The 24084-nt window shown below is 36.0% G+C and overlaps 1 protein-coding gene across 1 annotated transcript; it reads left to right on the top strand.

The window, feature by feature from the left end:
- Positions 1–972: 972 nt before the first annotated feature.
- LOC144452795 (uncharacterized) lies at positions 973–23672 on the top strand. Its single transcript, XM_078143951.1, has 12 exons — positions 973–1176; positions 10649–10836; positions 13591–13645; positions 14921–15003; positions 15284–15427; positions 15898–15995; positions 16152–16293; positions 16941–17005; positions 17587–17621; positions 18012–18056; positions 18840–18947; positions 20055–23672. The coding sequence occupies exons 2-12, from the start codon at positions 10733–10735 to the stop codon at positions 20229–20231; spliced, it is 1056 nt and encodes a 351-aa protein (XP_078000077.1). The 5' UTR covers positions 973–1176; positions 10649–10732; the 3' UTR covers positions 20232–23672.
- The last annotated feature ends 412 nt before the right edge of the window (positions 23673–24084 follow it).

The raw sequence follows: 24084 nt of genomic DNA, 5'->3' as shown, positions 1-24084 counted from the left end.
TGCAGATTCGAATTAAAGTATTGTTACTCTCTGTCGTTTGAATGTATCCAGCAACTTTCGGTGGAGCGATGTAAAATTCAACATATTTCTGGTCACACAGATATTAAATGCTGACTGCACCTCTTAGGTCAAATACTAATTGCATTGTGTTATTATATGCCGCTTTTAAAGTATACATCATCCTAGTACTATAGTTACACCAAACATTTAAACAATATACAATTTTTTGTATAAAAAACGTTGCGTTGCGTTCATTAATGTTGTCCACATATTTTAAACTAATTTTTGATCAATAAAGAAAAAAACAATCACACTAGAGAGCGTTTCGCGGAAATAATATCGCGGGTGAATTATCTCCGCCTCCGCTGACCTCGATTGAACCACATGCAGATGGGTGTATATAGGGGAGACTGAAACTGCTGAGTCATGGCTTTACCCACAGGGGCGTGTAATATTTCATAGATTGTTGTTTTCTTATTGCTTAGAATGCCGTTTTCTTAGGAAAATATCGTACGAATCTTGCTGCTACAAATGTATCAATCTCTATACTACTAAGAAATATTACTTCCTTTACATGTGGGACTATATATTAATCAAAAGGTTGTTATATTTAGTCTGTAGACCTGGAAAACAACAATCTATGAAATATTACACGCCCCTGTGGCTTTACCGACCGTATTTGGTGCCATGACATTGACCATTGCATAATTATCATAGTGCAGTGACTCATCACAAGTCGATATATTTTCGCGGGAGAATTGTGAATGACACTGTGTAATAGAACGAGAGAGTTGATTGGTTACTTTGTCTTCGTCTTAACTTATTAATAGGATTTCGACTGAAAGTAACGTCTGTATAAAGGATGATCTGGCAATGAAAAATGGCCAATTAGGGTGCCCCTTTCAGGCAAAGAGAATTCAAACATTCCAAATTGATGACGTCAATACGAGTAGCTCATGATTGGTGTAAACATGGCACATGACTGTCTCATCATCACGTTTTGTTATGTGTCGATCGTGTGTGTATGTTTTGATTTGACGAACTCGTACGCCACGCTATTTCCGTGAGTAACTCAACGTCTAAACTGCCGGATTAGAATCACTGACGACACGTTGAAACTACAGCTATATAAAGCAGACAGTGAAAAACATTTTTGGTTGATTTTGGAGATAAAAAGTGAGTATACACTGTTACATTTCGAATGTGTTGATTACTGGTGGTGACCGGCTTTTTACGGGCACAATAAACACGCCCTCCGTGGTGTAGTGCTATGAACGTTGCCGTCATGGACACAGTCACCTTGAATTCTATTCCCGGATGATCATATTCTGTTACGGGATTATCATAATACAAAATAATGACATTACTAGGTATTTACGGATATTCAAAATACACAATAACGTTATTATTTTGTATTATGATGATCCCGGAATGGCGTATTCATCCTGAAAATTGACTAGAATGTTATGAGCTCACAGTACAAGTGACTGTGGTATGGTAACACACATTCGTCATGACCTCTGGAGATGACTGTTACATTTTGGTCACAATGGTGCTATTTGTTTCATTAGCCTGAAACTTCCCACGGTATTTTGTCAATGTCGAAGGGGAAAATGCTGACCCCTGCTGTTGACAAATCGTTGACTTGTGAACACGAAACTTGAAGCTTGGCATGTGAACGACGTCTGACTATCGAGTATACATGATATTGCTCGGAGTCGATCGAATCCATATTGGTCGCAGATGTTGAGCGTATTTGTCAGCTTAGCCTTAGGTATGGAAACACTCTCAAAGTGTTCGAACCGATGACACTCAAAATCGTGTTCACGCAAGTCATCCTGACGTGAACCCTCTGTTAGTGTTACAAGTAATGAGAACAATGAAACCTGTCAATATTAAAACAAATATGTATGTATTTAACGATCACAGTTATATGCATAAAATACACCACTGTGTCACCAGCTTACTTTGGAGGATGTCAATAATTAATTTATGGCAAATTAAAAACATAATTAGTTTGGTTGATAGAGTAATTATGTATTGAGATTTTGGTGATAATAATTGCTATCAGGTTGGCAAGTTTAATAATTGCTGGAAAAAAATGTGCAGTTTATTCAGTACTTTTGGCATCCTGTTGTTGTTGTTGGTGTGTATTTCAGGGAGTGGTGGTGGTGGTGGTGGTGGTGGTGGTATTGATTTGTGAAGCTTGCAAGAAGTCCCAAACCCATGTGCCATGAATTTGGTAAACAGTAAAATAACTGTGCCAGGAACTCATGTAGATGTGAATGTTAATTTACCACCCTTAACAATAACCCTACATGTAGAAAATGACTGATAGATTTTACATACATTTTTTGTGTACAATGTACTTAATATAACTTACCACCCTCAACAAAAACACCGGTATGGAACCTGGTAAACACTTGGGAACTCGGGTACAGTAGATTTTAAGTACATGTACATATTCAGTCATATTACCAGGGTTCCCTACCAGTGTTTTCATTGGGGGTGGTAAGCAGGTAAAATCTACCTGAGTTCCCCTGTCATTTTACCAGGGTTCCCTACCAGTGTTTTTGTTGAGGGTGATAAGGAACTCAGGTAAACATTGGTAGGGATCGACAATCTTGGTAAAATGAAAGGGGTATCTACTCAGGTAGAATTTACATTGTACCACCCTTAACAAAAAACACTGGTTGGAAACCTGAGTGAAATGACTGGGGAACTCAGGTTGATTTTACCTACTTACCACAGTTAACAAAAACATTGGGAGGAAACCCCCAGTAAAATAACAAACTTTAAAGAAGTTAGGTAGATTTCGATCCCTAGACTTAATAAATTCTGGCCTGTATTATAGTAATGTGAGCCAAGATTTCTCGTTCTCTCGATTGGTCACTTGTTGTGTTCGACAGGTGTAAGTTTGGATATTTTACATTCAAATGAGCTTTATAAGGCGAGCCACACCCCAGACGTGACACTTCCAGAACGGGCGCCTTGCCATAGGTAGTGTCACTCAATGTCCCTCTCGGTCTAGAAAAACACTGGCAAAATTAGCTAATGACCATGGAGAATTCAGGGCAGACTTTCTTCCTTTCTCCTCTGTCCAAAACTCTGACAATGAGAATAAAAAAAAAAGTACCCTTATAAAATGACAAAGTGAACTTTCGGTATATTTCAACAAACACTAATATTATTGTAAAACAGCATATGCATGTACAAAGGTAGCACTCTATATTTAGCAGCTGGTCTGTCATCTGTGTTGAATTGAAACCATTATAATGGATATTTTCAAATCAGCTGATTAGTCACCAGTCTCGGAGAGCCATTCTATGTTGATAAGGTAATTGTGTGTCTGTTTTGATCATTTTTATTGGGGCACACCCACTACTCAGTTCCACAGGAAATTTTATGTAATAAACCGTAGAACAAGACAGGAACACATTGTGTGACAAACACATGAAAAGTTTTGTTAATCTCTGACGGGAGTTGTACATGATGTATAATCTGTAATAGCTCAGACATAGAAAGACAAGGACTGCAAGATAGGCTGTGTCGTTGCACCCTCACCTGCCTCCTCTCACCCTGGGATTGACCGTTGTGTGAGGGCGCCCCATCACAGCGTTCCTTACAGGCTAGGAAAAGGTAAAGAAGTCAGTTTTTACATTCAATCTATTGACCATCTAGTCTCTAGTTTTAGAATGTTGGGCTATTTTTGCTTAGTTTAAAGATTTGCATTGTAACTTATACATGTAAGGCCAAGACTGCACCTAGACAGAGGGTCAAACTTTGGTTTTGTTCAACAAACTTCCAAAGTGAAAGAGTGGGAGACCTGAATGTCTTCTTACAATGGCTTTTGGGCCCAGGCAGATAGTACACAGCCTTGAACAAAATATGACACTGTGTTTGTCTATTGTGAGTCATACTATATCAATATTTAGCTAAGATTTGACCCTAAGTGTCTATGATGAGTCAACAGTAAATCCAGTCAGTGATGCTTAGGAGTCATGTCTCCTAGGATACACAGTATGGAAATTCTACTGTAATGAAAAATTCAATGTACGATTACAGGGTATATATGCAATTATATTTATGGCGTAAATGATACCTCAGTAGTTGTAACTATTACTGTTTCTAAATAATTGCCTGTTGAAAATTCAACAACCTTTAGTAGAAAATCTGTGAACATCCTGATAACTGCTACAAATGTATATGTACAATGTATGTTAGACTGTTAGATCTGTTGTGTTGTTCCATCCTCACAGCCCTCGCCCCGTCACGGCGTACTTTCTGTGTAGAGTGTAACTGGTTCGACACTAGTGCAACTTTAGTCTAATTTCTCAATCTGAATAAAATCTGATGTGGTGAAAGCAGCTAAATGCTTTATTTACCTCTATTTCTGAGGTTTTTGTTCCGAGTGATCGGGAAGGTGGCGATCACTCAGAATGAAAAACATGACACAAAACGATGGAAATAGAGGTATATAAAGCATTTAGCCGCTTTCACCACATCAGATTTTAATCAGATTGTCCAGTTCCTATACTGTACAGTATCGTTACTATTTACACCTCCACTCACTTAGTTAGAAACCTCGTTGACATCCAGACTAGTACAACTTTGATAAGTTGTAACTGGATAAAAACAAACGTGAGAAGAAAAATGTCATTCCAGGTAAAACTACTGTTCAAGCTTAGAATCCACTAGTCTAGTTCCTATACAGTATCGTTACAATTTATACCTTTACTGTGGTTAGACCTCAGTTTGCATCCATCCAGAGAATCCATGCAAATGGGGATTTTGAATTTTGATTTTGGATTTTGACATTTGGATGGGGAAATCCAATTTAAAATCCTCATCATCTGGATTCTACTTTCTAGGCTTCTACTGTTCATGATAGCATACACCATTTATGTAATATACTATACTGCCATACAAGTAATTCCAGGAAATACAGGAAGCAAACCAGTGTAACAACATATACAAATAATCGAATGATTGAATTCGGAAAAAAATAATTGTGTGTTTCTGATAACATCGATAACATGGACTCAGGAAATAGGGTAGGTAGGTCGGAAATTTATCTTATTATGTATTTTATTTTAATTTTTTTTATTTTTGAAAACTATTGCTTCGATGCAAAACACAAACAAAATGTCGGTTAGAATACGCCTTTTGTGATATTTTTAATGAAATATGTACAGGCATGACTGGGGAAAGAAAACAGATGTGCACCAAGGACAAACAGACAAAGAAATTTGTACCTTTTTTGTTTTTAATGTTTAAAAAAAAAGTATTTACGGTCAGCGGCCTAAATTTAAATTTACAAAGGTAGGGTCAGGCAGGTTATTGGAAACACATTTGTTTTATTTGGCCTTAATAAAGTGCATTTTTTGGGCTTCAGGCATCACCCATACTACATGTATACATATACATATTTCACTTACAGTTTACTGCCTCTGGCACAGCATAGGCAGTGGAGCAACTAACAAGGGCCGGCCGTACATCATAAATTTGATAAAACTTCAACAGTGGATTACAAGGACATTTTCTGAAGTCAATGCTACATATATTTGGTGTAAGTCGATGTGAAATAATAACAATTTAGTGAAGCCTGCTGACTGACAGAGTCTTGTTATCAAAGACTTACAATAAACGGAACTAACATTTTTCAACAATTTATGTTTTTTTTTTTGGCAAATCTAAAAAGACTTGATTTGTATACACTAGTAGTATCCGCCCACTTTTTATTACTTTCCGCATTCTCAAAAAATCAGGTACGCACCTAGCCTACCTGTAGACTTGAAGGACTATCGCTACTACACTTACTACTAGCTATCCTAAACTGACATTTTGATTTTTGGAATTTTTGGAAGGACAGCGAAAACTCAAAATGTCAGTTAGGATAGTGGAATACATGATATAGCATAGTAGCGATAGTCCTTCAAATCTACAGGGAAAAAATGTAGGCTAGTACACTCTCCAGGTCCACTGTGATAAAACCATGGCCAGGTAGAATTTTGATAAATGACTTGTAAACTACAGGTACATTGTGACTAGTATGTGGCAACAATTATGCAATAAATGAAAGGGGAACTCCACTCCAGGAAAGAGACTTTTTTTTTTTATAAATCATGTTATGTATAAAATCTAGTAGTCTAGTTCCTATATGATATCGTTACAATTTGGTTTAGTTAGAAACCACGTTGGCATCCATACTGAAAGTAAAACTATGGTAGACTTTAAGATATGTTCTGTCGTACGCGTTCTGTCCTTACTGATGTCCTCGCTCTGAGATGGGTTGACTGATGCGTGAGGACGTACACCCAGTCATGGCGTACATTCGTACCTTACTGTCCTCAGTGATGTCCTCTCTCTGAGATGGGTTGACTGATGCGTGAGGACGTACACCCAGTCATGGCGTACATTTGTACCTTACTGTCCTCACCGATGTCCTTTCTCTGAGATGGGTTGACTGATGCGTGAGGAGGTACACCCAGTCATGGCGTACATTTGTACCTTACTGTCCTCACCGATGTCCTCTCTCTGAGATGGGTTGACTGTTGCCTGAGGACGTACACCCAGTCATGGCGTACATTTGTACCTTACTGTCCTCACCGATGTCCTCTCTCTGAGATGGGTTGACTGATGCCTGAGGAGGTACACCCAGTCATGGCGTACATTTGTACCTTACTGTCCTCACCGATGTCCTTTCTCTGAGATGGGTTGACTGATGCGTGAGGAGGTACACCCAGTCATGGCGTACATTTGTACCTTACTGTCCTCACCGATGTCCTCTCTCTTAGATGGGTTGACTGATGCGTGAGGACGTACACCTAGTCATGGTGTACATTTGTACCTTACTGTCCTCAGTGATGTCCTCTCTCTTAGATGGGTTGACTGATGTGTGAGGACGTACACCCAGTCAGTGCGTACATTTGTACCTTACTGAAACTCTGGCTGTCATACTTTAGTAACTACATGATGTATCTAGACCACTGTGTATAAATGCAAGACATGATTGCTATACCATTTGTTTATTTGATGAATAACCCCATGTGTTACCGTACATGTACAATAATGTAGGTGAGGAAGACATTTAACAGAGAAATTTAACGCAACAGCTGTTTACTTGCATGTACACAGTTGGTTAGAAGACAAAAATAGCCAATACTTTGGCGTACTGAATACAGGCACCTGTTCCTGGAGTTAGAGTGGCTATCTGTCAAACTTAGAGTAGAGACAAAATAATAATCTAGGCGCCATACTTGTCTCAAGAGGTTAATGCAGAACAAGGAGTTATTCTTCCTGAACTGTTAAATTTTACAGAATATTTGACTGGACTCAAAATTATGTGTAAAAACGTCACTAATAAATACACAAAATAAGTAAAAATATGTTAAAATTACAAAGTTACAAAAAGTTTGATTTCTGAATTTTCTGCTTGTATTTTCAATGAATCCCTTTGGAATATTGGTAAGTTTACATGTATATGTACATGTATATGCACTTCTGCTGATGGGGGTGGGGTTAGGTGGGGTGGGTGGGTGGGGGGTTCAGGTCGTTATTTTACCTACTATTTTATGTACTATCTACATCACAATAGAGAACAGTCACCTTATTTGTACTGGCACTTCACCATGTACCAACTTAGGGGGCCTTGTTGTGATTGCCACTATGAAAGAAGGAACACATGGATATTAGAGCCAGATAATTGAAAATGGAGATGAGTTTTCTGTCAGTTTTATGTAGCATATCTTGTCAGAAGTTACTCTTTTTGATACTTTTAACGCCTTGCTATCAAACATTTCACAAAATATGAAATTGCCATGCCAGTCAAGTTAATTAATCTCCCCCTCATTAGTAACAGCTGTGAAGTTTTACCCATAGAAAATAGAATGGTCCGGATTACATATTTGAATAATAATGAGATATGGGGTCCACCCATTTGGTTGTCAGTAAAGATACTACAGACTATAAACAAAACAAAAAAAAATAGGTGACCTTGAAGTTGAGCAGTCTGTGAAATTTATGGGACCCCTTGAATAACTCCAGTGCACATGAGCAAGATGTGAGTGCCAGTGTGAGTAAAAAAAAAATATTTATTTGTATTTTTCTGAGGAATAACTTGGGTGCCGTTGATGGATGTTTTAAAAATGTGAATCGAGTGATGTGTTTGTCCAAACATGGGTGGCAGTTTTTTGGACTTTAAACAATCCTTTTGATAATTTTGATATGGCTATCTACATGTACATCCTGCATTATGTCAGGTTTTTCACATGACATGGATATATTATATGCAATAGCTGTTAAAAGTCAGTGTAGTGGTTGGTGTCAGGAAAAGCGATATTTGTTGACTCTATACGCCTACCGACTGATGTGTCATACATTGTATGTGTACATACAAACTACTATACACTGTTGTGATCGAGAATGGGTATTTTTGTGACCAGGAACACTTTTATAAACTGTTCCCATTTATGCCAGTAGGCATGTGAGTTTTTTTGAGGTATGTAGTATCATGGTTTCAAAGTCACGATTTTTTGTGCTTATATTTAAAACACTGCATTTAGTTGTAGACGACCACATTGTGGACAGTGTGTTATGAAATTGACACCAGGATGTGCATGCAGACAGAGCGTGTGCCCTTGAATCTGGGTCAAAGGCGACATGAACTAGATTTGTTCCTGCCGTCAGTTTGTCAGGTGACCTTGAACCAGACCTGCTTTTTGAAAGGTCATGAACAAACGTCTCTTTGCTCCAGTTGTGTTACCACCATACCATACATGTATCCATTCATTCCACATGTTCTAAGGGCATCAAAGATAAAGTGACGCACTTGTCATTTACGTTGTAAAAAAATTGCAATAACATTAAACAATAGTGTCTGGTAAGGCCCTGTTTACCTTAGGAAATTACAATTTGGGTATGAAAACAGTCGTCTGGCAGAGCTATTGAAGAAGTTGTAAGTTGGTCCAGAACAAAGGAATAGTCGTATGTAATTGTAATGGCTGCACTGCAGTGTGCCCTCTAGTCTAAGACAATTTGCCGTGTGACTGGTGCACACAATTTCTAGCGGCACACCAAAATTTGGTGTTCCCGTATCTCAACAAAATTTGGCTAAAATTAGAGAGCACACTGGGATATGATAACACAAATACTGGAACCTAGGATTGAAACCTTGGCCTTTAAGAAATGAAGATGAAAAATAACAATCCATTTTCCTAAATAAATAGAAAAGAAATTCATTAAAAATAAAGAAAAGATTTATATTAGATTTATTCAAAAGAAAAATATATAGTATATAAATAAAGTTGAAATCGTGATCAGTTTTACGTTTTTATAATCAATGCATCGTAATGTATACATTGCATGTTCATGTATATACATGTACATTGTACATTGTACATATACATTTACACATTTGTAACTGCACGTATGTATTAAACCTCTGGCGCAGTAATCCATCGTAAATTTTCAGTGAAACAAGCAGTGTGCCCTCTTATGACAACCAAATTTTGTTGTTGTGAGTCAAAATGAGAAAAACTGGGATATCTTGTGAGTCACCACATAGAAAGAGATAGGGGAATACCAAATTTTGGTGCGTCACTAGAAGATGTGTGCGTCAGTGGCATGTCAAATTAGCTTACAGGGCACACTGGAAACAAGACAATATTGTTTTCTGCTTGCTACTTTACATGTACATGTACATACACGTGTACACGTTTTGTGTTAAAATGTGGGTCAACGTTAAGTAGTCCTCACCAATGTATCATTGTTCAGAAGTGGTTTTTTAGGAGGATATAGAGTCAAAGGTCAAAGGTCATATCATTGTTTCATATCACTGGTAAATACTGAACTTGATTTTCTATCAAAACAGGGCAAGGTACAATTATGTGTGCACTGACATACAAAGGTACATCATGTGAAAATGTTAAATGTTTTTCCGAAGGATACATTACAGACATAATCACATATTTTTTTGTAAGGTGTTATTGTTAATATATTTTGCAAAAATTTCACTTTCAAAGTTTTCTATTTTTGCAATACAATGTTAATGAAATGTACTTCACCCAATATTTTCTTCATTTGGCTTTATATGAGTAACATAAGGGGTCCTGTCACTATGAGTAGGGACAACACGCTTACTTGTATGTCAGGAGTATTTTTCAGCAGAATTGAGTAAAATATTGGGGAATAATATAATTATACCTCCTCAAGCATAATGCATAAAAAATCTGACAAAATGATGATGATTAGGAACACTTCCATATTTGGAGCGCTTCAGAGCCAATTACGTAGACACAAGTTGTCATGATGTAGAATGAGCAAGGTGTATAATCCACATTTTCTGTTCAAAGACAATAACTTGGCTTGTGTATGGGGTAATATAATTACATTATGCTGGAACATGTACCTGTGTAAACTGAATTTTCAAAAATAACTTACAATGCTGAATGATTTGTCTCAGATTTCGAGAAAATCACAAGTAATGTGTATTTTCGTGGTGTCGAAACAACCAGGGTATGAGTTCAGTATTTACATGTATTATCTAAAACTGACATGTACAATGTTGCAATTTGAAAAGATAAACAAACAAACAAACAAACATGACATGTTGTGTATTTTCTTTATCTTGAATCTGTTTACTTTACAGGTGTATGGTACACGATATCAGGATGTGACAAATAGCAAAGACAAGTTTTCGTTGCTATGTTGTGTTGGTGTGTTGTTAGTCAAGATGTTATACACGATCCCCTCAGATGATGTCTATACGTACAACACTACGTTGGATGTTACCCTAAAAGGTTGCATTTGTAACTTTGATGCAGTAGCATGTGTAAGGTTAGTATGCAAAAGTGGGAAGTACCATGCAGTCCTTCCCTGATACAAGTAACTTTACGTTAGTGTAGTGTAATAAAAGTTTACTACATGTATGCTGCCAATCAAAGTATGAATAGACTGTAAGATACATCGTCGTGTTGTTCGGCACTATCAGACTACCGACTGATAGCGTGGCACGAGTGTCTGTATCTTACAGACTAAGTATTAGACTCTCTCACAGTCCTCGGAGCTTCGGTTTACTAAAAATAAAGGTAAACGAATTATTTTGTATGTACCGATACCAGCTATATAACCGTACTTGAATATCCTTGTACTGTGCGCCCTCATCGACCATGATAGAAATAACCATTCGTTGATGTGTGACTGCGACGCTCCGTGTTCTATATACATGGAGCATCGCAGTCACACGTCAACAATTAGTTATCTCTATGTGGTCAATGAGGGCGCACGAGTACGGTCATGTAGTATGTTATGTAGGTGGTATCGGTAAATACAAAATAATCCGTTTAGCTTTAATTTTACAGTAATGCGAAGCTCCGAAGACTGTGAGAGAGTCTAACTAAGTACAAATGTATGAATGATGAACTACATTACTGCAATATATTGATACTTTGCTGAAGCAGTGTGTGTCTTTGTACAAAATTTAGTTGGGTCAGATCAAAAGAGTGATACAGGTGTGCATGATCATTTGAATCCTAACAAATGTCAAATTTGGCACCTCTCACAGTGTAAGACATGTTGTGTCAGCTCTACCCTCACCTTGAGAGGGGTTGAGTGATGTGTGAGGGTGCCCCGTAATGGTGTACCTTACAGAGTTTCATAGTTACTGAGCCTGGTTTGTACTTAGCCATCACTCCATACAACTAGCCATGATGATGTTTGTAATAGTGAATAATTGCATGCCTGTCCAGTGGTTTTATCAAAGTAAACTGTTATTCATTCAACTTTGCTGCTATGAAGGCAATGTTGTGACTACTATAGCTAAATTGCTAAATCTACGTCAATGCATCAGGACAAGTTCAGCAATGTACAAAATGTATTAATATGTCTATGAGTATGAAATGTGACTACATTGTGTATAGTATATTTGCACTTGTCAGAGAGAGAGAGAGAGAGAGAGAGAGAGAGAGAGAGAGAGAGAGAGAGAGAGAGAGAGAGAGAGAGAGAGAGAGAGAGAGAGAGAGAGAGAGAGAGAGAGAGAGAGAGAGAGAGAGAGAGAGAGAGAGAGAGAGAGAGAGAGAGAGAGAGAGAGAGAGAGAGAGAGAGAGAGAGAGAGAGAGAGAGAGAGAGAGAGAGAGAGAGAGAGAGAGAGAGAAAATATGACACTAACATAGAGGGAAAGAAACAATTGCATAGGGACATAAATTGCCAAAGAGAAAGTGAAAATAAGGGAGTGAAACAAAATATGGGAAAAATCGTAATAGAATGTAAGAGAACGAAAATGTAATTAACAGCATAGATCCATTTTATTTAGATCTCCACTGTAAGTCATAAACATTTCTCCTGCTTAGTGTTCACAGTCTGCTGACTTAGGTAATACAATGTACAATAGTGCCTGGTAAATAAAAATCTCTTTGTCCTTGAGTCTGGATATCTAAAAATAACAATGACAACACAATCTCACGCTGTTTACTACAACATGGTCGTCTGTGATAACTACATGATTCTGCAGAAATTCGCTTTTCAGTGACTCAGACTAAGAAATTTATTGCTGTGTATACAATGTATATATATGTTCAATGTGTATGTAATGGAAACCTGCTAATATACTCAACATACAATAGGGGTCAACAACCTTTGTATTGTTCACACCCGTGCATTCCATTACGTGTAATATCTACAACACAACCGTCAGTTTCTGTTTCACTTGTACATGTATATATCTGTGCCTCATCTATAAACATGCTAGTTTGTGGTAAAAATGACCATGGTATTTTCAACATATTTCAAAATTTGACAAGATTCCAGTTTGATAGATCCACTGTTACTCTTACTTATTTACATATATTTGTTTGCAAGCTAGGGAGTTTAGAGCTAGGTATATAAATTTAGGTGTCTACTTTGTTAACAGTGATGGAATGAGGCCCTCTAACCTACTATCTATACTTCATAAACACAGAATAATATTGTACATAATTAGAAGAACCCATTTTTTTATAAGTCAGAAAATGTTGTCTGGTACATATTCAGTAAAGGGGCACAAGCTGAGTTCATATAATTTTGACTCAAGTGAAAATATTTACATAAAATCTTGACTGAACTAGTATTATAATATTAATGTTGATACATATAATGTATCTTCTATGACATTACAATTGTCTGCTGGTGTTGCTAGGACTGTTGATTGCATGTTAGATTTTCTCAACATTTTTGGACATATAAAAAAAATTATCGTTGTACCATTTATAAGTTATATCTTAATACCAGGTTTGAGCTCAGTCAATTGTAAATTGAAGCATCAGTGCAGTAAGGTTGTATCTGCTATGCAGTTGTATAGGCAGATACGACCTTACTTCACTGATGAGACGAAATCCTAGTTAAGTACATGTACCCGAGTATGCTTCAGGAAGTAGAAATTCCTGTTGAATCTGCAGCAAAAATAACACCCAAAAACATATCAACTCAGCTTGTGCCCCTTTAATGTACACATAATTACAATGTCTAACAATATTTGTAATATATATAAATTATACTGATGTTCTATTCATAGGAAGTGCGATGTCTAAATTTTTTCTGTATTTTATTTCTTCGCAGAAATGGAATACTGTCCTTGTTTGTAACAGTAACAGCCCTGCTATGTGTGGCAAAGGTAAGAGAGATTGATTATACAGCTAAAATGATGTCGGTTTGGTGTGTGTGACAATGGTATGTGTAGTATTTTTAGTAGCTGGTTGCACTCTCTTGTTATTGTTCAGATTCTCAGAATCCAGTCATAAAAATTACTTCATAGAAAAGTTGAGTGTGGAGTTCTCAACCACTAATTGTGTGTGTTCTAGTAGTGAATAGAAACATATGTATGTATGTATGTATGTATGTATGTATGTATGTATGTATGTATGTATGTATGTATGTATGTATGTATGTATGTATGTATGTATGTATGTATGTATGTATGTATGTATGTATGTATGTATGTATGTATGTATGTATGTATGTATGTATGTATGTATGTATGTATGTATGTATGTATGTATGTATGTATGTATGTATGTATGTATGTATGTATGTATGTATGTATGTATGTATGTATGTATGTATGTATGTATGTATGTATGTATGTATGTATGTATGTATGTATGTATGTATGTATGTATGTATGTATGTGCTTTGTCAACCAGAGATAAGCAGAGAGAAAACATACATAAATTTGGCATTAGTTCAAAACTTCCTCCTTGACTTGCACAGAGGAAATGAAATATCGTATTACATGTTATGTGTCCTGCCTAGAAGTTAGTCAGTATGCCATGGTTACAAACATACCAATGTTCCGGTAATTGTGCATGTAAGGTTGTAGCCATTTTGAATGTAAGGTCATGACGCCCCAAATTTGGCAAAGTGAGAGCTAAAATTTGGTATTGTTGCTGATCGTGAGGCAGTACATAAAGAAAGTTGTGAACAAAAGGTATGTAAAAGAACTTGCACACATTCGGTCGACAGCATTTCAGTCTTGACCTAGTACCTGTACCAGCCACGACTCAGGCTTATCAGATGTAATTACAAAAAGCAAACACTTCGTTATGGTAATGAGCTGATAAGGATTGATAAGAAAGTGCAAGAATTGCACTTTGCTGGTAAAGGCGATGTTCCCCTCATGCTGAGTTTGGCTATCAGCTGTAAATTATGGTAGCCCCATAACAAGAATTGGTAGTCTAGCTGTGGACATGGGACTACTGTTAATTTCAAGCCCTGCGTAGATGATGCATGTTAATCCTCTTTTTCCCAATTTGTACGTAGTTGTGTACAAACAAATACCCCTCATATGGAGAAAGAGGATTAATAAACCAAATCAACAGCTGTGACTTCTTTCTGTGATGATATTGTAGCGTGACAAATGTCTCCTTTCTCTCTCTCTCTCTCTCTCTAGATTGTTCGTCTCCTCATAGGCCATCATAGACTATACTACCAGTATGCAATATTTTTACTTGCAACAACAGAGTGTTTGTTGTGGTAAGTCAAGTCAATAGACTTTCATTTTATACTTTCAAAGAAGTTTGTCATTGAAATGGAGCCCTCTAGTGTCATTGTATTAAATACTTTTGTTTCTGTATATCATAGTCAATATATTTGCTGATTTGAATATGTAAATTAATATGTAAGTTAGTTTAAACAGAATAAATGGCATGCTCTTTCAGTACTTTCATCATTAAAATCACTTGTAAGATTACATAATTCAATGAATGTAAACTTTGGACCGTTTGATCCTAAATTCATAATTTTTGTTTTTCAGCACGGTACACTGGGTGTATGCCCATTATTACAGCCAAATTGACTTTGCCATCCAGTATATTAAACTTCTACAGTTCCTGATTGTTATTAATTTCTACTTCTCACATACATCAAGGCTTCTCAAGAGAGAAAAACTCATCAACTTGTAAGTAAAATATACGATTCCTCTGATTTTATGATAAGGCAAAAAAAAAAAAAAAATTCTGGTCAGGACATTTTGTCGAAAGTGGTGCGATGACGCGATTTTTTTCAAATTCTCAACAAACCTGTCACTCAATCTACTACATATACATGTATTTATGGCAGTTACTGTTCTTTTTATTTAGTACTTTAGAGCAAGTGTGTTTGTGGGGAAGATGTCATTTGCTTGTTCATGATTGGCTCTGCAGTTGTCTTCACTGAAGTAGAGAGGGTTATTTTTGTTGTTTCCCTCGGATCTGCAGACTGTGGGATGGGCAAACACACACACACTCACAGAGTTGTGAGGCCATTTTTAATTCTGGTGTTTCTTTGTCTTTTACAGAGTTGTGAGGCCATTTTTAATTCTGGTGTTTCTTTGTCTTTTACAGAGTTGTGAGGCCATTTTTAATTCTGGTGTTTCTTTGTCTTTTACAGAGTTGTGAGGCCATTTTTAATTCTGGTGTTTCTGTATTTTACTGTGATTACTCTATTGGGTATTGTCTTTACAAAACACAGTTCTATAGAATGCCTTCGTAAGTATGCTCGTTATTGTCAAAAATTTACATTTTTTAGCTCAAATATTGCTAGTTCTGTTTACACTCATGGCTTCACGCTCAACCCACTCACTTATTTTGAGGCCTAACAAAGACACCAAACACTAATTTTACAAACACTATTTTCCTTTACAGAACCATATTGGCTGCTGTTGTCAACAGTAGAATTTGTGCTAGTTCAAGCTTTTTTATTGGCTGGAATCTTTATCACTTTCAAGTTAAATACAGTGAGCACTCTTGACAGCAGTCGAAAAGCATTGAAGACAGACTTATGGGGGTAGGTGGATGTCTTAAATTTTGTAAATGCATTGATAGGCCGACATGTCAAATTTCATGATAGAGTGAAATCTCTCAATGCATTGATATTTGATTTAACATGTTGAGAGGTTTGTGGGGTACTGAGGTGGATATGGTGAATTTTGTGATAGATTCAATTCTATAAATGCGTTGCCATTTGATTTAAATTGTTGAAAGATTTGAGAGGTAGGCCAACATGTCAAATTTTGTGATACATGTACAGTAATTTCTATAAATGCATTTCCATTTGATTTGACTTGTTGAGAGATTTGTTGGGTACTGAGGTAGATATGTTGAATTTTGTGACGAGAGATTTCTATATATATTTTGCTGTTGATTGAGTGAAATATTTGGACAGTAACCACACTGAGTTGAGTTGTTACTTGGGGATCAGATTGGACCTCTGTTTATGTTGCATACAATTTTAATGAGACTAGCTTTCCTGCCGATCTTCTAAAATTGGATTGCCCTAGAATAAAATATGTATATATGACACACAGACAGCAATAAAGATGGAATTTAGAATGTATGATGGTCAATGAAACATAGATATAATGTACTTAAAATAAACGGGTGTTCGACTAAAAAGTGAAAATGAGTAAAAATTGCGTTTCTTTTATCTTTCAGTTTGATTATTGTATTTGAATTGTCAGCACTTGTTACCTTACTCTATGATCTTGTTATCAAAGCCTGTAAGTAGAAATATTTTGTATAAATCATACATTTTTTACCGTAATATACTACATTGAATGTACCAGAAACGAGAATCTACAATTTACATAGTATAAAACAAGCAACAATGTGACTTGTTCTACCTCCAACTTTGACTGACAGGTTGTTGTTGTCGAATTGTTGCGGCGGACCTTGGCAGTCAGAACATTTTTCTCTCTCAGTAATGTTCTTTGATGATAGTACAACATCCTGAAAATATCATCTTGCACATTGTATATTATTTAACTACACGGTGTGAATGTAAAATAAATTTGACTGTGATTGGTGCAACCACACTGATGGTTATCCAATGAGTATCAGTATGACAGGGTAAACAAGGATGTCAAGTTGACCAACACAGAGGGCACACTTCTATTCTAATTACCAATTTTGCGCACTCTCCAAAACTGTACTATGAAACAAGATCAAGCTAAAGACTAAAATGTATCCAAGTTTTCACTCAGGATTTGAGTTTCAGTACCCTCTGACAGCACAATGTTTTATGCATTCTTTCATTTTGAAATTTGTACTTGATTTGACTGGTTTGAACGTTCTGTTACAGTGGGTACTGAAAGTGATGGCTGCAGTGCAATCTTTGTAAGTAATATCATTTACTATTCTGAAATCTGATTGACTCAAAATTGCCATGACTGTAGTTTTACTACACATCAAACCAATGAAAAGATGTGTAACATAAAATCCACTAAACAATTCAGGAATATAAAATTTGATGTATTTATAATATTGTGAAATACGTTCACCAGGTTTGTATTAAAACCAAAATGCCTATCGATTCCATCAGGTGAATCATTACTCTTCAGTAATTAGAATCCTTGGTTAGGTAAAAATAACTATTTATTACAATGATTGTATTATGAGGTATTTGTATCAAAATATTCATGTCAAGGTCAAGTTCAAAATATAAATACACAGGTTATTGAAGTTAATGTATCACTTTTATTAATTATTTTTCTGTTCCTTCAACAGCTTGACATGCAGTCAATCTACACAGCTGTATATGCCTTTGTCAATGTAAGTATTTCTATCCTTTAACTTGGAGGGAGGGGGATTGGAAGGCTGGGAATTGAGGGTGGGGAAGGGAGGGATTGGAAGACTGAGAATTGAGGGTGGGGAAGGGAGGGATTGGAGGGCTGGGAATTGAGGGTGGGGAAGGGAGGGATTGGAGGGATGGGAATTGAGGGGAGGGAGGGAGGGATTGGAGGGTGAGAATTGAGGGTGGGGGAGGTAGGGATTGGAGGAGTGGTGATTGAGGGAGGGGAGGGGAGGGCGGGGTGGGAATTGAGGGGGGGGGGAGGTCAGTTAAACTTTTGGATTTGTTTCTAAAATTTTGGAATATTTTAAAATCAATATTTCATCTCTTAGTAACAATAACAAATTGTGAGTTTGTGGTAATCTGTCGATGTTAAAACTTTAGGAAATTTTCGATATGAGTGAATAAAGATTTCAAGATACCCTGAGTAAATAAGTAATAAACAAACATGTTTTCCTCATTATGTAGTCATATTTTGGCCACCCAAAAAATTCTTTCTGGTTAACAAATATAGTTAACAAAGAAAAGCTTCTAAATACAACATGCAAACTGTACACTAGAATGTTCTAAAAGTTTGGGGTGTTTTGACAATGCAATGACAACACAATAGTATATTGTCATTGTCAAGTCCCAGCTTTGAAATTTTTCTTGTGTCATTCCTTCACAGTTGGACTTATAATAGTTTTCTCAACAAACCAAACAATATCATTATTTGAACACAGCTATGTCACAACATCATTGAGAAAACTTTTTTGTTATTCTAGATCTTCAAGTTAATGCTTCCTATCTGGGCTATGTTATGTGTCTTCCATGCACCTGACAAGTCAAATGAAACTGTTTTACCGGATGTATTGACGGATCCAATAAATGCTGTAAGTAAACATTTTCTCAATCATAGCAAGTTGAGTGTACTGTGTAATATTTTACCCACAATTCTCTCTGATTTGTACTCGTGGTCTTGTTGAAGTCAGACAAATCTCACCTGTGTACAATGTTTTTAAAAAAATTTTTTGGAAGTTTTGGCAACACAGAATTGAGTTTCTGAATTCCCATTTCCATCTGTTCATATATCAATGGTTTTATGTACAATACAATACAACTTTCAGGGCTCGAAATTAACAGTAGTCCCATGTCCACAGACTACCAATTCTTGTCATGGGGCTACCATAGTATGCAGCTGGTAGCCCACTCAGGCTACCACTGATTATGTGATGAAGGTAGAAGATTTATGGACATGAAAGTATTTTAATAACACACATATTTCCAATAGAGGAAATCTGTTTTCAGTTCAGGAATATAGGACTACAGGTCACAATACTTGGGTTATCAATTTCTGAAATTGGTAGCCCACTAGGACTACCAAAGAAAAAAGTTAATTTTGAGCTCTGACTTTATCAGGAAAATTCAGTGTCTGTCATAAAAATGATTTAAACAAATAAATAAAGACTGTAAAAAACGAGTACATAAAACCAAGACTTTTACAATCATAATATGTACATAAAGAAAGAAGGAGAAGAAATTTTACAAATTTTTCAACAGACTTTCTTAAAAGAATTTTAGAATTTTTGCAATGTAACTAACATGGAAGACTGACACGTTCTCTGCAGATTCAAATACCCTAATGCTCCTCAGTTGAGAATATACAGTGAACTGGAAGAAACAAACAAACTTGTGTGATATTATCAACCTAGGGAGTCAATGTTATTGTGTTTTAGTGATGGACTCCCTAGAATATAATGCATTTGCATTTCTCCTAGTGTAAGAGAATCTACTACTTAAACTGAGTAACATGTAGTTTATGTTAGCGAGATTTAAAGTTTATGTTTGTGAGATTTAAGTTTATGTTAGTGAGATTTAAAGTAGAGGGCAGTATAACCTTAAGGAATTTGAGAACCTGGTTTTGCTGAGTTTTATAAAAATACAGAAATTGCTGAAATCTTGATTTGTAAAAGTTGAAATGTGTGTCTTTTTTATTTCAGACTTTCAGCTCAGTATTCAGACCCACTCCACCTAGAGGGTACAGTAGACTGTCGTATCCAGACTTACAGTCGGCGTCAGCATCTGGACAACATTACGTCAGTCCACCAAAACGTTGCCAATCGTACCCAGTCATGCCACCAATAGAGGAGGAGTCAGACAGTGGGCCACACATGTAACCATAGCAACACATCACCTCGGCAACTCGCCATGGCAACACTCCTACTTGACAAAATATGCAATGTGTTAACATTAATATATCTGGACAGTTGTCAGCGGGACGTGTGGTTGTCATGACAATGGTTGCCTAGGATACTGAATGTTGTAATATTGTATTCACATGAAAAGTTTGCAATATTCGATTCCTATTTGGAGACAGTTGTTTCCTTGGAAGTGTAACGTGTTTGAACCATAACTACCTTCAATTTGTCACATGCAATTTTAAGAAAACTTCAACAATGGGAAATCTGTAGAACACTGAACGATCCAGTTCCTCGTAGTCTTATAGTATTTACATCCTGTTTCCATGGAAACTAAGGAGATTGTTATACCAAGGAGAATGTGATGGGAGTGTTCACACCTGGAACGACTGACCTTTGACCTGAGATGGCAAACAAAGTATAACATTGTACATAAATTAACACTGCCTAGAATAGAGGCCGATGTTAAGCTATTACAAGGTGTCCACTGATTGGACAGGTCAACATGAAGCACTTTGAAGATTCCCTCTGATTGGACAGGACAACATAAAGCCATTAGAAGCTTTTTCACTGATTGGACAAACTAATAGGGAGCCCTAGAAGGTTCCCACTTTATATTGGAAAACATATTGACTTATTCTTCACAGAAATTATAGCAACTTTTAATAGCCACGGATTCAGACTTTTGTCACAATTCAAGTTTTAGAACAACTGAGCTTAAACATTCAATGTATGATAAACTTTGTCTGTCTGTCTGTCTGTCTGTCTGTCTGTCTGTCTGTCTGTCTGTGTCTGTCTCCATGTCTGTCTGTACCTGTCTGTGTGAAATCTGTAGCAACCATGACCGTGGTCATAATTGCTGTAAGTGTTTATTATTGTTTTTAACTACAGCAACATGAATTGATTAATTTCAGTATGCTCAGTTGTGCAACAACACCATTGGCGCTACTTTTACTAAGAACAATTATGAGCTTAGGGTAATGTATTGAAATATATTGTAATATCCATCCTTTCAACATCATTTTTATTCAGATCATTGGCAATGTATATGGACAAACAAGAAAAACATTTTGTCAAACAATACTCAGGACGCAGTTTTCAACTTGTTTACAAGTTTTACATTTTACCTTGGCCATTTGTAAAATTTGGTGAATGTTTCTGTGTAATGTGATGGCCATTTAGCAGAAAATGTTTCCTTACTCTCAAAAATTTTCAACATGCAAAGATTCAAACTATTGTGTTGTCATTGCATTGTCAAAAAACCCCAAACATTTAGAACATTCTTGTGTACAGTTTGCATGTTGTATTTAGAAGCTTTTCTTTGTTAAGTATAATTGTTAATCAGAAAGAATTTTTTTGGTGGCCAAAATATGACTACATAATGAGGAAAACATGTTTGTTTATTACTTCTTTACTCAGGGTATCTTGAAACCTACACTTACTAACAACAGATTGTGACTTGGTTACTATTAGCAACAGTTGCTAGAGGCTGTGAACATGTACCATATTACCATGGTAACAAGTTGTTTTGCATTTAGTGGAAATCTTTATGTAAATGGACATAGGCAAAAAAAAGGAAGAAAATTCAGAATGTATTTATGTTTACAAAGGACATGCCATACTCATTCTTTTCTATCCCAAAATTTCTAACAAAATTTTTGGACGAAGTAAACAAAATTATGACACATTTGCAAAATAATAGTTACGAAATATGACCATGGGTTTGAACAAGATGGCAGATATCCTTTGAGACTAAAATACATCAAAGTAAAGTGAAAAAAGAACAAGAAGTTACAAAAAGTAATGCAAAGTTGGGAAGATTCAGTGTATGAAAATATATGAACTGATTCAGCTTAGGGATAGAGATTGACTTACCTAGAATATGGAAAATGTTGGAATTATCCATGGAAGTTAATGGAAAATGTCAGGGGTTGACTGTGGAAATGTATGAACATTTATGAAAAATGATGGAAGTTGACTGGAAATTTGTGGAAAATGACGACAGTTGACCATGGAATGAACATGGAAATGTAGGAAAATTTACGGAAAACATTGGAAGTAGACTATGGAAATTTTTGGTGAAGTTGATTATGAAAATTTATGGAAAATGACGGCAGTTGTTCATGAAAATTTATGGATAAAGGACTTGTAAACTGTAGATATGCCAGGAAATGTACTGGGTACCCAGAACCCAGTTGAACCATCGATCAATCTTACTACCGTTAAAAGTTCAGTTATTGGATTTTGCAAAAAACAGTTTTTACTATTTTATCTATGTTGTGATATTACAGTATGCCAAGTTATAGAACCGTAGAACGAAATATAAAGTAAAACTTCCAGCTTTGGTAAAAAAAAGTACTAAAAAGGGAGTAATTTGACTTGACAGACTGCAAAACAGTGCATTATGGGTAAAAAAGTTGGTTTTGGTCACCTGCTTAAATAAAAGGACAGCCATTTTCTGGCCGAACCATTTTTTGGTAATAATAACGTTATCATACTCCTTTTGCCAAGTTTTACAATATTACTTGATCAAGCTTTCTTGGAGAGGAAAACAGTGATTTGTTTGTGCTTAGTACCTGCAAAATAATGGGATAGACCAGAATAGATTTTGGCACTTTGCCAACCTTTATATTAAATGTCGTTTTGGCATACTCTATTATTGTATATAGGGAGGAAGGGACAAAACAAGAACTGTGGATTATCAGTCTTATGGTTCCTGTGATATAATGGTATAGACCTGAATTGATTTTGGCACCATTATGTTGGCGTACTTTATTATTGTACGTAGGGAGGGAGAGAGGGACAAAACAAGAACTGTTTTGTGGACATTTTGTTTCAAAAGAGATATATATTATTACTCTTTGTATAATAGGATTTTATCAACTCCTTCAACCTTCATTTAACTTGTACATTTTTGAACGTGTGACTTTACTATATTTAATCTGTTTATTCTGTGTATTCAGAAGTTGATCGGTGCCTTTCTTTTTTAACAAGACAAAAACAATTGTCTGATTTCACACTTACAGTGTACTTTGTCTCATGATACATTGTCTCATGTAACACGTTTTTTCCAAGCAAGTAGGAACTTTTGCATTTTTAACAACTTATGGTTTACTGAACAGCGCCACCGGTGGCAAGTTTTTCTTTTCTTTTGTTTTTAATGTGAAGTTGGTGCATGTCGATTTTGAAAATGTTTGTTTTTTGAAACAGAAATGTACAGTGGAGATAAAAAGTACAGAAATTTAGTATACATTATAAATGTGAATGGTAAGAGTGTTGAGTGTTTGGTACCCATCCTGTTCTATGGTTGGTTGTCTTACGACTGCAATTTTATTGTGTCCATAATTATGTCACTTGATTCATGTTTATACTCTAATATAGAGGATGTAATAAATATTGTTATTTATGCACAGTTTCTAATTTCTCTGTTTTGACTTCTTTGTGCTGAGTGTGAGACAGATTTCTGTAAATATGTAGGTCTGATTTTCCATTTGATAAATCCAACCAAATCTTAACTGAAAACATTCCCGCCAAAATTGTTTGGATAAAATTCTTGTTTTATGTAAATTTTTGGCTTATATCAACTTCATTTTAGAGTGGAATTAAAGAAATGTTACTTCCTAATAAAGTAATATTATTGTAATTATGAAAATATTCATAGAAATTGGTCCCCATATTATTTAAAATGCGTCTCTAGTCATGAAAGGGTTATAGAATGATTTCACCCATTCATTTATTCACTATGCAACTATATATATATATCATATTAAAACACTCGGTCTCTGTGACAACTCGTACTTGTTTATGGAGATAGAGTGGAAAACTTTATTCT

The sequence above is a fragment of the Glandiceps talaboti genome, chromosome 23 (assembly GCF_964340395.1).
Source record: "Glandiceps talaboti chromosome 23, keGlaTala1.1, whole genome shotgun sequence".
NCBI classification, from domain to species: domain Eukaryota; kingdom Metazoa; phylum Hemichordata; class Enteropneusta; family Spengelidae; genus Glandiceps; species Glandiceps talaboti.
Note: the sequence above shows the minus strand (reverse complement) of the source record. Positions and strands in the feature narration are given on the sequence as shown.

Excerpts from the sequence above, each read along its gene's own strand:
- LOC144452795 (XM_078143951.1), top strand. The coding sequence starts at position 10,733 with ATGTTATACACGATCCCCTCAGATGATGTCTATACGTACAACACTACG. Across the intron at positions 15,428-15,897 it reads AGAGAAAAACTCATCAACTT|AGTTGTGAGGCCATTTTTAA; the intron begins GTAAGTAAAATA and ends TGTCTTTTACAG. Across the intron at positions 17,622-18,011 it reads ATGGCTGCAGTGCAATCTTT|CTTGACATGCAGTCAATCTA; the intron begins GTAAGTAATATC and ends TTCCTTCAACAG.